This window comes from Periophthalmus magnuspinnatus, chromosome 21 (genome assembly GCF_009829125.3).
Source record: "Periophthalmus magnuspinnatus isolate fPerMag1 chromosome 21, fPerMag1.2.pri, whole genome shotgun sequence".
In the NCBI taxonomy this organism is placed as follows: domain Eukaryota; kingdom Metazoa; phylum Chordata; class Actinopteri; order Gobiiformes; family Gobiidae; genus Periophthalmus; species Periophthalmus magnuspinnatus.
The window spans coordinates 382,501-399,514 of NC_047146.1; the positions used below are offsets into that span (position 1 = coordinate 382,501).

General features: G+C 50.3%; 1 protein-coding gene across 1 annotated transcript in view; it reads right to left on the reverse strand.

The window, feature by feature from the left end:
- The window catches only part of itgb2 (integrin, beta 2), a 17,143-nt gene extending 471 nt beyond the window's left edge, over positions 1–16,672 (reverse strand). Inside the window, exons 1-16 of the mRNA XM_033987072.2 lie at positions 16,615–16,672; positions 13,480–13,550; positions 12,571–12,662; positions 11,727–11,934; positions 9,858–10,028; positions 9,176–9,417; positions 8,312–8,470; positions 8,103–8,198; positions 7,583–7,672; positions 6,832–6,969; positions 6,500–6,696; positions 6,048–6,271; positions 4,377–4,593; positions 2,697–2,905; positions 662–822; positions 1–186 (exon numbers count right to left, since the gene is read on the reverse strand). The exon at positions 1–186 is cut by the window's left edge and continues 471 nt beyond it. Coding sequence (XP_033842963.1) covers positions 121–186; positions 662–822; positions 2,697–2,905; positions 4,377–4,593; positions 6,048–6,271; positions 6,500–6,696; positions 6,832–6,969; positions 7,583–7,672; positions 8,103–8,198; positions 8,312–8,470; positions 9,176–9,417; positions 9,858–10,028; positions 11,727–11,934; positions 12,571–12,662; positions 13,480–13,528 — 2,319 coding nt within the window. The 5' untranslated portion in view covers positions 13,529–13,550; positions 16,615–16,672 and the 3' untranslated portion in view covers positions 1–120. The remainder of the gene's footprint in view (positions 187–661; positions 823–2,696; positions 2,906–4,376; positions 4,594–6,047; positions 6,272–6,499; positions 6,697–6,831; positions 6,970–7,582; positions 7,673–8,102; positions 8,199–8,311; positions 8,471–9,175; positions 9,418–9,857; positions 10,029–11,726; positions 11,935–12,570; positions 12,663–13,479; positions 13,551–16,614) is intronic.
- Positions 16,673–17,014: the final 342 nt, after the last annotated feature.

The following is a 17,014-nucleotide window of genomic DNA, read 5'->3' on the forward strand; positions in this document are numbered from 1 at the left end:
AGGGAGGGCATCTGACACACAGGGGGAGGGCATCTGACACACAGAGGGAGGGCATCTGACACACGGGGAGGGCATCTGACACACAGAGGGAGGGCATCTGACACACGGGGAGGGCATCTGTCACTCTCCGGTGAAGGTCGGGTTGGTGACGGTGGTGGTGGCATTTTTAAACAGAGGATTATCAGCCTGAAAAACAGAGAAAAGAGGAGAGGGTCAGAGGAGGGTCACATGGTGCAGAGGAGGGTCACATGGTGCAGAGGGGGGTCACATGGTGCAGAGGAGGGTCAGAGGAGGGTCAGAGGAGAGGGGGGTCAAATGGTGCAGAGGGGGTCAGATGGTGCAGAGGAGGGTCACATGGTGCAGAGGAGGGTCACATGGTGCAGAGGAGGGTCACATGGTGCAGAGGAGGGTCAGAGGAGGGTCAGATGGTGCAGAGGAGGGTCAGAGGAGAGGGGGGTCAGATGGTGCAGAGGAGGGTCAGAGGAGAGGGGGGTCAGATGGTGCAGAGGGGGTCACATGGTGCAGAGGAGGGTCAGAGCGGGGTCAGATGGTGCAGAGGAGGGTCAGAGGAGGGTCAGGTGGTGCAGAGGAGGGTCAGAGGAGGGTCACATGGTGCAGAGGAGGGTCAGAGGAGGGTCACATGGTGCAGAGGAGGACTGACCTGAGCCCATCTGGACTTCTTCTTCTCGTTCTCAAACCTCCTGAACTCCTTGAGGTCCCTCATGTAGAGGAGCAGCTTCACGAGGAGGAGGAGCAAAATGCCCACGAGAGCCACGGACGCCACGGACGCCGCCACGATGGCCACGAGGCTCGGAGGGCAGTCTGCGGGAGGGCATCAGGGTCACTCAGGCACCGGACTTCACAAAGATCACCTCCCTCCTCTTCATCACAGTCTAGAACACTCCCTCCTCTTCATCACAGTCTAGAACACTCCCTCCTCTTCATCACAGTCTAGAACACTCCCTCCTCTTCTTCACAGTCTAGAACACTCCCTCCTCTTCATCACAGTCTAGAACACTCCCTCACTCCTCTTCATCACAGTCTAGAACACTCCCTCCTCTTCCTCACAGTCTAGAACACTCCCTCCTCTTCATCACAGTCTAGAACACTCCCTCCTCTTCATCACAGTCTAGAACACTCCCTCCTCTTCATCACAGTCTAGAACACTCCCTCCTCTTCATCACAGTCTAGAACACTCCCTCCTCTTCCTCACAGTCTAGAACACTCCCTCCTCTTCATCACAGTCTAGAACACTCCCTCCTCTTCATCACAGTCTAGAACACTCCCTCCTCTTCATCACAGTCTAGAACACTCCCTCCTCTTCATCACAGTCTAGAACACTCCCTCCTCTTCATCACAGTCTAGAACACTCCCTCCTCTTCATCACAGTCTAGAACACTCCCTCCTCTTCATCACAGTCTAGAACACTCCCTCCTCTTCATCACAGTCTAGAACACTCCCTCCTCTTCATCACAGTCTAGAACACTCCCTCCTCTTCATCACAGTCTAGAACACTCCCTCCTCTTCATCACAGTCTAGAACACTCCCTCCTCTTCATCACAGTCTAGAACACTCCCTCCTCTTCATCACAGTCTAGAACACTCCCTCCTCTTCATCACAGTCTAGAACACTCCCTCCTCTTCATCACAGTCTAGAACACTCCCTCCTCTTCATCACAGTCTAGAACACTCCCTCCTCTTCATCACAGTCTAGAACACTCCCTCCTCTTCATCACAGTCTAGAACACTCCCTCCTCTTCATCACAGTCTAGAACACTCCCTCCTCTTCATCACAGTCTAGAACACTCCCTCCTCTTCATCACAGTCTAGAACACTCCCTCCTCTTCATCACAGTCTAGAACACTCCCTCCTCTTCATCACAGTCTAGAACACTCTCTAAACATGGCGTCTCCATGTTGTTGTATCAGTTCCTGTGAGTACCTCTCTGTTAGTACCTCTCTGTTAGTACCTCTCTGTTAGTACCTCTCTGTTAGTACCTCTCAGTGAGTACCTCTCAGTGAGTACCTCTCTGTTAGTACCTCTCAGTGAGTACCTCTCTGTGAGTACCTCTCAGTGAGTACCTCTCTGTGAGTACCTCTCAGTGAGTACCTCTCTGTGAGTACCTCTCAGTGAGTACCTCTCAGTGAGTACCTCTCTGTTAGTACCTCTCTGTTAGTACCTCTCTGTGAGTACCTCTCTGTGAGTACCTCTCTGTTAGTACCTCTCAGTGAGTACCTCTCTGTTAGTACCTCTCTGTTAGTACCTCTCTGTGAGTACCTCTCTGTGAGTACCTCTCTGTTAGTACCTCTCAGTGAGTACCTCTCTGTTAGTACCTCTCAGTGAGTACCTCTCTGTTAGTACCTCTCTGTGAGTACCTCTCAGTGAGTACCTCTCTGTGAGTACCTCTCAGTGAGTACCTCTCAGTGAGTACCTCTCTGTTAGTACCTCTCAGTGAGTACCTCTCTGTGAGTACCTCTCAGTGAGTACCTCTCTGTGAGTACCTCTCAGTGAGTACCTCTCAGTGAGTACCTCTCTGTTAGTACCTCTCTGTTAGTACCTCTCTGTGAGTACCTCTCTGTGAGTACCTCTCTGTTAGTACCTCTCTGTTAGTACCTCTCTGTTAGTACCTCTCTGTGAGTACCTCTCTGTGAGTACCTCTCAGTGAGTACCTCTCAGTGAGTACCTCTCTGTGAGTACCTCTCTGTTCCAGGACGTCGGCGCTGTACCGGTCTCGTCCCACCAGTTGCTGGAGTCGGTACCGGACCCAGCAGCCCTCTGAGTCCTTCAGCTCACAGTGTCTCGCGTTGCCCAAGTGCGGCACCTTCTGGTGAGACACTGAACTGCAGGCCACCGAGCAGTTCTTCTTAAACGGACCGACGTCAAAAGCCAGGCACTCCACACAGCTCCTGAGACAGACACACATGTGTGACAGGACCACTGCACCTGTGTGTGACAGGACCACTGCACCTGTGTGTGACAGGACCACTGCACCTGTGTGTGACAGGACCACTGCACCTGTGTGTGACAGGGCCACTGCACCTGTGTGTGACAGGACCACTGCACCTGTGTGTGACAGGGCCACTGCACCTGTGTGTGACAGGGCCACTGCACCTGTGTGTGACAGGGCCACTGCACCTGTGTGTGACAGGGCCACTGCACCTGTGTGTGACAGGGCCACTGCACCTGTGTGTGACAGGGCCACTGCACCTGTGTGTGACAGGACCACTGCACCTGTGTGTGACAGGACCACTGCACCTGTGTGTGACAGGGCCACTGCACCTGTGTGTGACAGGACCAGTGCACCTGTGTGTGACAGGACCAGTGCATGTGTGTCTCATGTGTCTCGTGTGTCTCGTCCGTGTCTCATGTGAGTGTCTCATGTGTCTCGTGCGTGTCTCATGTGTCTCGTGTGTCTCATTTGTCTCGTGTGTCTCGTGCGTGTCTCATGTGTCTCGTGCGTCTCTCGTGTGTGTCTCATGTGTCTCGTGCGTTGTCTCATGTGTCTCGTGCGTTGTCTCATGTGAGTGTCTCGTGCGTGTCTCATGTGTCTCGTGCGTGTCTCATGTGTCTCGTGCGTCTCTCGTGTGTGTCTCATGTGTCTCGTGCGTGTCTCATGTGAGTGTCTCGTGCGTGTCTCATGTGTCTCGTGCGTCTCTCGTGTGTGTCTCATGTGTCTCGTGCGTGTCTCATGTGTCTCGTGTGTCTCATTTGTCTCGTGTGTCTCGTGCGTGTCTCATGTGTCTCGTGTGTCTCATGTGTCTCGTGCGTGTCTCATGTGTCTCGTGCGTGTCTCATGTGTCTCGTGCGTGTCTCATGTGTCTCGTGTGTCTCATGTGTCTCGTGTGTGTCTCATGTGTCTCGTGTGTGTCTCATGTGTCTCGTGCGTTGTCTCATGTGTCTCGTGCGTGTCTCATGTGTCTCGTGTGTCTCATGTGTCTCGTGTGTGTCTCATGTGTCTCGTGTGTCTCATGTGTCTCGTGTGTGTCTCATGTGTCTCGTGCGTTGTCTCATGTGTCTCGTGTGTGTCTCATGTGTCTCGTGCGTGTCTCATGTGAGTGTCTCGTGCGTGTCTCATGTGTCTCGTGCGTCTCTCGTGTGTGTCTCATGTGTCTCGTGCGTGTCTCATGTGTCTCGTGTGTCTCATGTGTCTCGTGCGTGTCTCATGTGAGTGTCTCGTGCGTGTCTCATGTGTCTCGTGTGTCTCATTTGTCTCGTGTGTCTCGTGCGTGTCTCATGTGTCTCGTGCGTGTCTCATGTGTCTCGTGCGTGTCTCATGTGTCTCGTGCGTGTCTCATGTGTCTCGTGCGTGTCTCATGTGTCTCGTGCGTTGTCTCATGTGTCTCGTGCGTGTCTCATGTGTCTCGTGCGTTGTCTCACAGCTTGGCGTTGCAGGGGTCGGGGCAGGACGGGCACAGTAGGCAGAGGGGGGGCAGGTACCCGCTGTCACATTCGCAGGCGTTACATTTGCAGGTGCCGCGCCCGTTGCACTCGGCGCCGTTGCGGGTGCAGCTCTCTCTGGACACGGCGCACTGACACGCGTCGCCCTCGTACCCGGGGTTGCACTGGCACTTGCCGCAGTGGCATTTGCCTTTACCTGCAGGGGGCAGAGTGGGCGTGTGAACTGATACTGTGCAGCTGATGGGGTGTGATGCTAACTGTAGGCACCGCTCTGTCTGAAGCTCTGAGTTTGATTTTAACACAATAAAGAACTGATTCATCTGAACTCCAACAGTTGAGCTGATCTGTGCTCAAAGGACATGACAGTCATTAGCATTAGCATTAGCATTAGCGTTAGCATTAGCGTTAGCGTTAGCGTTAGCGTTAGCCCACAGTTTCTCAGTGATTGATTACAGATTCCTGAACATGAGCTGTTTAAATCACTTTGGGATTTTTCTGGAGTTTTTAGACGATCTTAAAACGTTTTTTGGCAGTGTCTGTGTACGTGTCTCCATAGTAACTGCTGAACATTCTGCTATAGAAATACATGCACATCCCCCCCCTTAAATGGGAGTGTGTTTAACGGGAGTGAGTTTAAAGGGGAGTGTGTTTAAAGGGGAGTGTTTTTAAAGGGGAGTGTGTTTAAAGGGGAGTAGGTTTAAAGGGGAGTGAGTTTAAAGGGGGGTGAGTTTAAAGGGGAGTGTGTTTAAAGGGGGGTGAGTTTAAAGGGGAGTGTGTTTAAAGGGGGGTGAGTTTAAAGGGGAGTGAGTTTAAAGGGGAGTGTGTTTAAAGGGGGGTGAGTTTAAAGGGGAGTGTGTTTAAAGGGGGGTGAGTTTAAAGGGGAGTGTGTTTAAAGGGGGGTGAGTTTAAAGGGGAGTGTGTTTAAAGGGGGGTGAGTTTAAAGGGGGGTGAGTTTAAAGGGGAGTGTGTTTAAAGGGGGGTGAGTTTAAAGGGGGGTGAGTTTAAAGGGGAGTGTGTTTAAAGGGGGGTGAGTTTAAAGGGGAGTGTGTTTAAAGGGGGGTGAGTTTAAAGGGGGGTGAGTTTAAAGGGGAGTGTGTTTAAAGGGGGGTGAGTTTAAAGGGGGGTGAGTTTAAAGGGGGGTGAGTTTAAAGGGGGGTGAGTTTAAAGGGGAGTGTGTTTAAAGGGGGGTGAGTTTAAAGGGGAGTGAGTTTAAAGGGGAGTGAGTTTAAAGGGGGGTGAGTTTAAAGGGGGGTGAGTTTAAAGGGGGGTGAGTTTAAAGGGGAGTGTGTTTAAAGGGGGGTGAGTTTAAAGGGGGGTGAGTTTAAAGGGGAGTAGGTTTAAAGGGGAGTGAGTTTAAAGGGGGGTGAGTTTAAAGGGGGGTGAGTTTAAAGGGGGGTGAGTTTAAAGGGGGGTAAGTTTAAAGGGGGGTGAGTTTAAAGGGGAGTGTGTTTAAAGGGGGGTGAGTTTAAAGGGGGGTGAGTTTAAAGGGGAGTGAGTTTAAAGGGGGGTGAGTTTAAAGGGGAGTGAGTTTAAAGGGGAGTGTGTTTAAAGGGGAGTGAGTTTAAAGGGGAGTGTGTTTAAAGGGGAGTGTGTTTAAAGGGGAGTGTGTTTAAAGGGGAGTGTGTTATGGCTGCAGGGGGCGCTGTTCACCTGCACACAGCTCGTTGAGGTGGTAGTCACACTGCTCGTCGTCGCACTCGCAGAATGCTCCATGGTAGAACGTTCCAGAGGGTTTGGAGTGGCACTGACAGCGGCCGCACACGCAGGTGCCCCGCCCCTCGCACTCCGTCCCGTTGTCACGGCGACAGGACTCAGTCTGAGCGCGACGGTCCGACGAGCAGTTACAGAACTGCCCCAGGAAGCCCTCGGTGCACCTGCAGAGAACAGACGCCTTTAAAGACATTTAAAAATGTGTTTGTCGACTCCTGGTTTAGTCCTGGTTTAGTCCTGGTTTAGACCTGGTTTAGACCTGGTTTAGTCCTGGTTTAGACCTGGTTTAGTCCTGGTTCAGTCCTGGTTTAGTCCTGGTTCAGTCCTGGTTTAGTCCTGGTTCAGTCCTGGTTCAGTCCTGGTTCAGTCCTGGTTTAGTCCTGGTTTAGTACCTGCACATGCCACATTCCACTGTCCCCTGGAAGCTGCAGTGTGGGTGCAGCGCCCCCTGCAGTTTGTCATGACACTTGCAGTCGCAGTCGCTCTCCACAGTCACGGTCAGAGAGTCTTTGATCCCCAGAGGGCTGATGGAGAAGGTCTGTGGAGAGGAGAGGCACGAGGACGACACAACCTGCACCTCAAATGTGATCTGGAACGCACAAAACACACAGTAGAAGTACAGGAGCGGTGGTAGTAGCAGCAGTAGTAGTAGTAGTAGTAGTAGTAGTAGTAGTAGTAGTAGTAGTAGTAGTAGTAGTAGTAGTAGTAGTAGTAGTAGTAGTACCTCTTTCCCCTGCTGTACTCCATTACACACTCCGGTGCTCCCTCCGCTGGGTCCGGGGTCGTCACACTTTGGAGAATACGTCACCTGGACATTTTCAGGCAGTGGTCCATGAGTCAGGGTCACTTTAGACGAGAGACTCTGAAACACAAAGAGAGGGCATCTGACACACCGGGAGGGCATCTGACACACCGGGAGGGCATCTGACACACCGGGAGGGCATCTGACTGTCATGATCCTGGTCTGTCCTTGTTTGTCGTCCTATCTCCCTCACGTGTCTGAGTCTAGAGTTAGGCTCCTCCCACACACACCTGGGGCTAATCGAATAAGAGGAGCCAGGACCTGACACTCAGGGCCAGATCGTCCGCGTATCTCTGTGGTATTCTATACTTTTACTCCTCACCAGGTCCCGCTCCCTGGACCCGCTCAGCTCTCCCACCTCCAACCCTGCTCTTCTTTACCGGTCCAGTCCGTCCCGTCTCAGACTCTGCTCCTCACGCTCCGCCCCTGGACCACGCCCCGCCCCCGTCCCGCCCCCGTCCCGCCCCCATCCCGCCCCCGTCCCGCCCACCGTCCCGCCCCCCGTCCCGCCCCCCGTCCCGCCCCCCGTCCCGCCCCCCGACTCACCGACTGACCCACATTCACTTTTTGCACTTTGTAAATAAACACCGTTAAACTTTCCTCGAGTTCTGTATCTTTGGTCCCCCGTGCCGAGCGCTACGACCCTGACACACGGGGAGGGCATCTGACTCACGTTGTAGGCGTCTGTGATGAGTTTGACCACGTTGCTGGAGTCGGCCGAGAGACGTCCCACCACAGATTTGGGAATCATCTTTGACAGCTCCTGAAAAAGCATGAAGCAACATGAGGAAGGAGTCCTGGTTTAGTCCTGGTCTAGTCCTGTCTAGTCCTGGTCTAGTCCTGGTCTAGTCCCGGTCTAGTCCTGGTGTAGTCCTGGTCTAGTCCTGGTCTAGTCCTGGTCTAGTCCTGGTCTAGTCCCGGTCTAGTCCTGGTCTAGTCCCGGCCTAGTCCTGGTCTAGTCCTGGTCTAGTCCTGGTCTAGTCCTGGTTTAGTCCTGGTCTAGTCCTGGTCTAGTCCTGGTCTAGTCCTGGTCTAGTCCTGGTCTAGTCCTGGTCTAGTCCCGGTCTAGTCCCGGTCTAGTCCCGGCCTAGTCCCGGTCTAGTCCTGGTTTAGTCCTGGTTTAGTCCCGGTCTAGTCCCGGTCTAGTCCCGGTCTAGTCCCGGTCTAGTCCTGGTCTAGTCCTGGTCTAGTACCTGGTAGATGTCGTAAACTTCATCGGTCACAGCAAAAATGGGTTGAATGTTTTGTTTCTCCAGCTGCAGAGCGAGTTGTCCCACGGAGGGATAGTCCTGAAAGACCAAAACCGGGTCAGATCCTACTCTAGGTCTGTCCTGCTCCAGAGGAGGGTTGAACCTCAGTCTGTGGTTAGACCGGTTCAGATCCCGGTGAAACCCTTCAGTACCGTGTTGCTGCTGCTGGTGTACAGGTTGTTGTGAAGATGGCAGCGTTCATCGTTTGGCTCCAGAATTCCGGCGAGCTTCCCGTCTCCGGCCATGTGGAATCCAGCGTCTGTGGTGAGGACGAGGAGCCGCGTGCTGCTGTTCCTCCAGCCGATCCGATCCTGCCCCGAGAACAGAGGGAGGTAGGTTTATTTATTTTAAACATCCCATAATGCACTACTCTGTCTCATTTCACACCATATTTGGTATTGACCTCAAGTATCATAGCAACCAATGAGCCAATCAGGAGCGAGGCTGTTGAAGGCAACGCCCCTTAGTTTATAACAGACACAAATACAATGGGTCTGCATTAAAGCTGATTATCATTTGTGTGCACTGATACGCTGCAGATGATGTCATCAACACTCGACTGGGGGTGTGACGCTAACTGGAGGCACTGCTCTGTCTGGAGCTCTTAATCTGAGCTTTGTTTTGACACAATCTGACCGTAAAGAACTGTCTTATCTGTACTACGACAGGTCAGCTGATTTATGCTGTTAAACAAGTCCCTCTCAGACATCACAGTCACGAGCTAGTTAGCCTTAGCATTAGCCTTAGCATTAGCCTTAGCATTAGCCTTAGCATTAGCATTAGCCAACAGTTTTTCAGTGAGTCACTTTGACCTTTTTCTGTAAATCAAACTCTAAACACCATGAGCTCGTCTGACCAGAGTCTTTAAATCACTTTTGGATTTTTTCTTCAGTTTTGACTATCTTGTTTGAGTTAATATGTGCATCGTGTCGCCATAGACATCCACGCAGAACCCCCCCGGCGTGACGTCATGACTGGATTGTGACTGGGCGGCCGTCGGGCTTCTCTCTGCTCACCCCGCACACCGTGGCCTGCATCATGGCGTCCAGACTTCCCTCAGGAGAGTCCAGGTTTCCAGAGATGTGCTGTTTGTCGACCTCGATCCTAAACTGCTCCTTGCTCTGGGTGAGGCTGAGGACGTGGCGGTACCCGAACGCCGCCTGGCACGCCACCAACGAATTGTCACATGGTTTCTGCAGCTTCTGAGGGTTTGTGTTCGTGAACGGGAGAACGGTCTTATCCACGAAGGCCCCGAAACCTGCAAAAGACCACACAGGCCTGGTTTAGTCCTGGTTTGGTCCTGGTTCAGTCCTGGTTCAGTCCTGGTTCAGTCCTGGTTCAGTCCTGCTTTAGTCCTGGTTCAGTCCTGGTTTTAGTCCTGGTTCAGTCCTGGTTCAGTCCTGGTTTAGTCCTGGTTCAGTCCTGGTTCAGTCCTGGTTTAGTCCTGGTTCAGTCCTGGTTCAGTCCTGGTTCAGTCCTGGTTTAGTCCTGGTTCAGTCCTGGTTCAGTCCTGGTTCAGTCCTGGTTCAGTCCTGGTTCAGTCCTGGTTCAGTCCTGGTTCAGTCCTGGTTTAGTCCTGGTTCAGTCCTGGTTCAGTCCTGGTTCAGTCCTGGTTCAGTCCTGGTTCAGTCCTGGTTTAGTCCTGGTTCAGTCCTGGTTTAGTCCTGGTTTGGTCCTGGTTTAGTCCTGGTTCAGTACCGATGCGTCCGTGTTGTGTGATGGCCTCCAGGGCGGTGAAGAGTTGGTTTCCGAGCTTCTTGACGTTCTGCAGGTCGTCGTTCATGGAGAAGGAGAGGTCCATGAGGTAGTACAGGTCCACAGGATACCCCTGCACCTGCTTAAAGTGCACCGAGAACGAGACCGGCAACCCTGTGGACAGAGGGCGCGGGCAACATGAGACACCTGTACAAGAGTGTGAGACACTTCACCTGTGTGTGTGACAGGGGCTCTTCACCTGTGTGTGTGACAGGGGCTCTTCACCTGTGTGTGTGTGACAGGGGCTCTTCACCTGTGTGTGTGACAGGGGCTCTTCACCTGTGTGTGTGACAGGGGCTCTTCACCTGTGTGTGTGACAGGGGCTCTTCACCTGTGTGTGTGACAGGGGCTCTTCACCTGTGTGTGTGTGACAGGGGCTCTTCACCTGTGTGTGTGACAGGGGCTCTTCACCTGTGTGTGTGACAGGGGCTCTTCACCTGTGTGTGTGTGTGTGTGACAGGGGCTCTTCACCTGTGTGTGTGAGAGGGACACTTCACCTGTGTGTGTGACAGGGGCTCTTCACCTGTGTGTGTGACAGGGACACTTCACCTGTGTGTGTGACAGGGGCTCTTCACCTGTGTGTGTGACAGGGACACTTCACCTGTGTGTGTGACAGGGGCTCTTCACCTGTGTGTGTGAGAGGGACACTTCACCTGTGTGTGTGACAGGGGCTCTTCACCTGTGTGTGTGAGAGGGACACTTCACCTGTGTGTGTGACAGGGGCTCTTCACCTGTGTGTGTGACAGGGACACTTCACCTGTGTGTGTGACAGGGGCTCTTCACCTGTGTGTGTGAGAGGGACACTTCACCTGTGTGTGTGACAGGGGCTCTTCACCTGTGTGTGTGACAGGGGCTCTTCACCTGTGTGTGTGTGACAGGGGCTCTTCACCTGTGTGTGTGACAGGGGCTCTTCACCTGTGTGTGTGTGTGTGACAGGGGCTCTTCACCTGTGTGTGACAGGGACACTTCACCTGTGTGTGACAGGGACACTTCACCTGTGTGTGTGACAGGGACACTTCACCTGTGTGTGTGACAGGGGCTCTTCACCTGTGTGTGTGTGTGTGTGACAGGGGCTCTTCACCTGTGTGTGTGACAGGGGCTCTTCACCTGTGTGTGTGACAGGGGCTCTTCACCTGTGTGTGTGACAGGGACACTTCACCTGTGTGTGTGTGACAGGGGCTCTTCACCTGTGTGTGTGACAGGGACACTTCACCTGTGTGTGTGACAGGGGCTCTTCACCTGTGTGTGACAGGGACACTTCACCTGTGTGTGTGACAGGGGCTCTTCACCTGTGTGTGTGACAGGGGCTCTTCACCTGTGTGTGTGACAGGGGCTCTTCACCTGTGTGTGTGACAGGGGCTCTTCACCTGTGTGTGTGTGTGTGACAGGGGCTCTTCACCTGTGTGTGACAGGGACACTTCACCTGTGTGTGACAGGGACACTTCACCTGTGTGTGTGACAGGGACACTTCACCTGTGTGTGTGACAGGGGCTCTTCACCTGTGTGTGTGTGTGTGTGTGTGACAGGGGCTCTTCACCTGTGTGTGTGACAGGGGCTCTTCACCTGTGTGTGTGACAGGGGCTCTTCACCTGTGTGTGTGACAGGGACACTTCACCTGTGTGTGTGTGACAGGGGCTCTTCACCTGTGTGTGTGACAGGGACACTTCACCTGTGTGTGTGACAGGGGCTCTTCACCTGTGTGTGTGACAGGGGCACTTCACCTGTGTGTGTGACAGGGGCTCTTCACCTGTGTGTGTGACAGGGGCTCTTCACCTGTGTGTGTGACAGGTGCATATGTGTGTCAGGTGTTACCAGGCCGGAGTTTGAGCCGTATCTCCTGGGGTCTGAGTTGGACCGGTTCCTTTTCTTTCTGGTCAAACGTCTGGCTGAGGGGTTGGTCCTTGACGACAGTTCTGTGGTTGATGACGGTGATGATGTCCTCGCCGTTACATCCTCGTGTTCTCAGTTTGGCCACAGTGTCGCAACGCACCGCCTCCTGCTCTCCAGCTTTGGTGAAGTTCTAGAGGAGACACCAAACCACCTGAGGCTAACCACTCTGCTAATCCCACCTCAGGCTAACCACTCTGCTAATCCTCATCTAAAAAAAACTAAAAATAAAGCCAAACTTGGTAAAATTGCTGTAATTTCCGTTGCGTCACACACACAGACCTTAGGTGTGTTTCAGTGACGTGACATTTGACCTTTTAGTGACGTGACATTTGACCTTTTAGTGACGTGACATTTGACCTTTCAGAGACGCTTTAACGTCACTGAGTCATCGCTGACACAAGTTACAAAAGGGTGAGTGACACACACAAAAATCTCCATGGAGATATTAAAATAAAACAAACAGTGAATGTAGAAATATAATTAGTCACAGGAGATTTGAATGTCACTGAGTCAAACTTTAAACTAGTCCTATTGAGCTTGTGTCTCTATGGTTCTCATCTCTGTGGATCATTCTGTTATAATTTACACATTTTAAATCACAATATTCAACTAAAACCACTTAAAAGAAACATGTCCTCTGACTTTCACGTTAGCAAACATCATCAACAACAACAAAGTGCCGCGTGCTGTCGGCGCCCCCTATGGACAGCTGCACATCACACACAGAACATTTAGGGACAAGGAAGTGAGAGGTGGAGGTTCTGACCAGCTGTTGGCACCAGGCGCAGAAGGGTCCAGTGCGGATGCAGTCACTGCAGCTGTTGATTTGAGCTCTGGAACACACCTCCTCACACACACCTGTAACACACATGTAACACACATGTGACGCACATGTAACACACCTGTAACACACCTGTAACACACATGTAACACATCTACAACACATGTAACACACACACACCTGTAACACACACACACCTATAACACACATGTAACGCATCTACAACACATGTAACACACACACACCTGTAACACACACACACACACACACCTGTAACACACATGTAACACACATGTGACGCACATGTAACACACCTGTAACACACATGTAACACACATGTGACGCACATGTAACACACCTCCTCACACACACCTGTAACACACATGTAACACACACGTGACACACATGTAACACACCTGCAACACACCTGTAACACACATGTAACACACCTGTAACACACATGTGACGCACATGTAACACACCTGTAACACACCTGTAACACACATGTAACACACATGTAATACACCTGTAACACACCTCCTCACACACACCTGTAACACACATGTAACACACACGTGACGCACATGTAACACACACATAACACACATGTAACACACACGTAACACGAATGTAACACACATGTAACGCACATGTAACGCACATGTAATGCACATGTAATACACATGTAACATACATGTAACACATCTACAACACATGTAACACACACACACCTGTAACACACACACACACACCTATAACACACACCTCCAAACACACCTGCTCCAAACTGAGCTGGATCCAGAGGCCGAGGGCCAATTAGAATTCAGGACCTCCAGACCTCAGGGGTTCTAGTGACGTTTATGGGAGCACCTATCTGGAGCCTGTGGTACTCACCAGAGCTGAGCATCAGCACCAGGAGCAGGAGGGAGTAGGAGCTCTTCATTTCTCCTGCAGCAGAGCGGCTCCTGTTTGAGGAGAAAAAAAATAATTGAAATAATGAAACATGTTTTCTGGTCCTCAGAGGTGGTCCCTTTGAGCTCAAACCATCGTCCCTCTCTCCACGAGCTTCATGGTCAAATCCCCCAGAGGGTTTCACTTCACAGCTGTGTCAGGAGCAGTGACCAAAGCAAAAGATCAAGGATGTTTTGAAGTTTAGGTTTGATGCTTCAGTGAGTTTAGTGTGAATATGTGAAATGAACCATCACCATTCAGTCGATCCTTAAAGATCATCCTCCACAGAATAAAACTATAATAAAAGAACAATATCTGAAAAATCTATTTTAAAGTTCAAAGAAATAATAGAGACAATATTTAGGGACATGTCATGTGACCCTGTCGTGTGACCCTGTCGCGTGACCCTGTCGTGTGACCCTGTCGCGTGACCCTGTCGCGTGACCCTGTCGTGTGACCCTGTCGTGTGACCCTGTCGCGTGACCCTGTTGTGTGACCCTGTCGTGTGACCCTGTCGCGTGACCCTGTCGTGTGACCCTGTCGCGTGACCCTGTTGTGTGACCCTGCTGAAATCGCTTTAGTCCAATAATAAGTGATCAGTTTGTTGACAGATCTGTGCACTCCCTGAAAACCGCTCTTGATATTGTAGCTCCCTTAAAACAGAAGGAGGCCCAAACCTCCCACCCCAGACCTCCTGGTTCTGTTGGACCTCAGTGCAGCGTTGGACCTCAGCAGAGTTTGACACCATTGACCACAACATTCTACTAAAGAGGTTGTACTGTGACACAGGTGTCAGAGGGGCAGCCTCAGCTGGTCTAAATCCTACTTATCTGTGGGGCAAAAAAGTATTTATTCATTCCAGTTGTTCAAGTTCACCCACTTAAAAAGATGAAGAGACTCACTTCAACAATGAGAGACAGAACGGAGAGAAAGAATCCAGGAAATCACATTATAGGATTTTTAAACAATTTATTGGTAAATTCCTCAGTAAAATAAGTATTTGGACAATAACAAAAGTTCATCTCATACTTTGTTATATTCTCTTTGTTGCAGTGACAGGTCGTTTTCTGTCTCCAGAGGTTTTCTCTGTTGCTGTAGTTTGGTCCGTTCCTCCTGCAGATCTCCTCTAGAGCAGTGATGTTTTGGGGCAACATGGACTTTCAACTCCCTCCAAAGATTTTCTAGGGGTTGAGATCTGGAGACTGGGCCACTCCAGGACCTTGAAATGCTTCATACGAACCCACTCCTTCATTGCCCGGGCGGTGTGTTTGGATCATTGTCGCGCTGAAAGACCCAGACACGTTTCATCTTCAATGTCCTCACTGATGGAAGGAGGTTTTCACTCAAAATCTCACGATACATGGCCCCGTTCATTCTTTCCTTTACACGGATCAGTCGTCCTGGTCCCTTTGCTGAAAAACAGCCCCAAAGCATGATGTTTCCACCCCCATGATTCACAGTAGGTCTGATGTTCTTTGGATGAGACTCTGCATTCTTTCTCCAAACAAGACAAGTTTAGTTTTTACTATAAAGTTCTATAATTTGGTTTGATCTGACCATGTGACATTGTCCCAATCCTCTTCTGGATCGTCCAAATGCTTCTGTCAAACTTCAGACGGGCCTGGACATGTCCTGTCTTAATCAGGGGACACGTCTGGCACTGCAGGATTTGAGTCCCTGGTGGTGTAGTGTGTTACTGATGGTCCCTTTGTTACTTTGGTCCCAGTTCTCTGCAGGTCATTCACTCGGTCGCCCCGTGTGGTTCTGGGGTTTTTGTTCTTGTGTCATTTTGACCCCACGGGGTGAGGTCTTGGTGGAGCCTCAGATCGAGGGAGATTATCAGTGTCTTGTCTTCTATTTTGTAATAATTGCTCCACAGTTGAGTTCTTCACACTGAGCTGCTTAACTGCAGATTGAGTCTTCGGGGCCTGGTGCAGGTCTAAATATTTTTTGCCCCACTGTACCAGTTTGTTCATGTAAACCAGAGCTCCTCTAAGGTCTAAGGTCTGCCCCGGGGCCTGTACTTGGTCCTGTTCACACTTTATCTGGTGCCGTTAAGTAAATTTCACCAGAAAACACATCGTCAACGTCCACTGCTCTGACACAACTGCACTGATGAAACAGACTCATGGAGCAGAGCCGGTGTGTGTGTGTGTGTGTGTGTATGTGGGGGTGTGTGTATGTGTGTATGTCTCTGTGTGTCGGGGTGTATATGTGTGTGCTTGCTTGTGTGTGTGCTTATTTAAAGTGTGTATCATACATACTGCCTTCACTTCTGCCCTTGTGCTTTTGAGCCTGTCTTTATTTTTAACTGAGCAGAGCTTCCTCAAATGAAGCTGAGGCCATAAAAGGACATTTCTCTGAAACGCCGCGAGAAACAGGAAGAGGATTAAGATAAAACAAACCCAAAACACGGCGTTTAAAAGTCCCGTTTACATCACGTCTGCGCAATTTCAATTTAATATTTATTTAATATTTATTTAATATTTATTTCATTCATTGAAACAAAACAAATCAAGCTTTTCTTAAACATAAATGGACTTGGATTCTTTATTATTACTCTCAAGACTGTTCCAGACAGATACATCAGTATATATATATATATATATATATATATATATATATATATATATATATATATATATATATATATATATATATATATATATATATATATATATATATATATATATCAGTTTATCAAATACATCTTTTCTTTGGTTTTGTTCTAAACGTTTTTTGAAAATAAACCAGTTCTTCTTCACTGATTTTCTCGATGTTCTTCTCTGGTCAAACTTTTAGATGAGTTTTGTTCGAGCTCAAATATCTCACAGTTTGTTCAGTCTCTTAAAGCTGCACTCTGGCACTTTTCATGTTTGGCCTCCTGCTGGTCTCCATGGAGACGCTTTACTGTGAGAGACATGTTCCGCACTGTGGCATTACATTTTCTGTCTGTTTTGGTATTTGTGTTGTTCAGAAATGAACAGTAGGAGTTACACACAAACAGGTGGTGTCTCCAGGAAAGTTACACACTGCCCCTTTAAGTCACAGCAGAAACATGAAATATTTGAGTTTTACCTTTGAGCCGAAGTCACAGGCAGAAAAACTGCAGGAAAACTTCCAAAATGTCCGGAATATCCAGGAAAAGTGTAAAGGAAGAACGAGGAGCTCGACTCAGATCAGCCTCAGGTTTGAGCTGAAGTAAAGAGGAAGTGGTCACAGGCACAGGAAACGACACAACTACACCCACTACTCCACCCGGCAACAGCACCAAGTACTACTGCAGTACTCCACCCAGCAAGAGCATGAAGTACTACTGCAGTACTACACCCACTACTCCACCCGGCAACAGCACCAAGTACTACAGAGTACTACACCCACTACTCCACCCGGCAACAGCACCAAGTACTACTGCAGTACTACACCCACTACTCCACCCGGCAAGAGCACCAAGTACTACTGCAGTACTACACCCAAC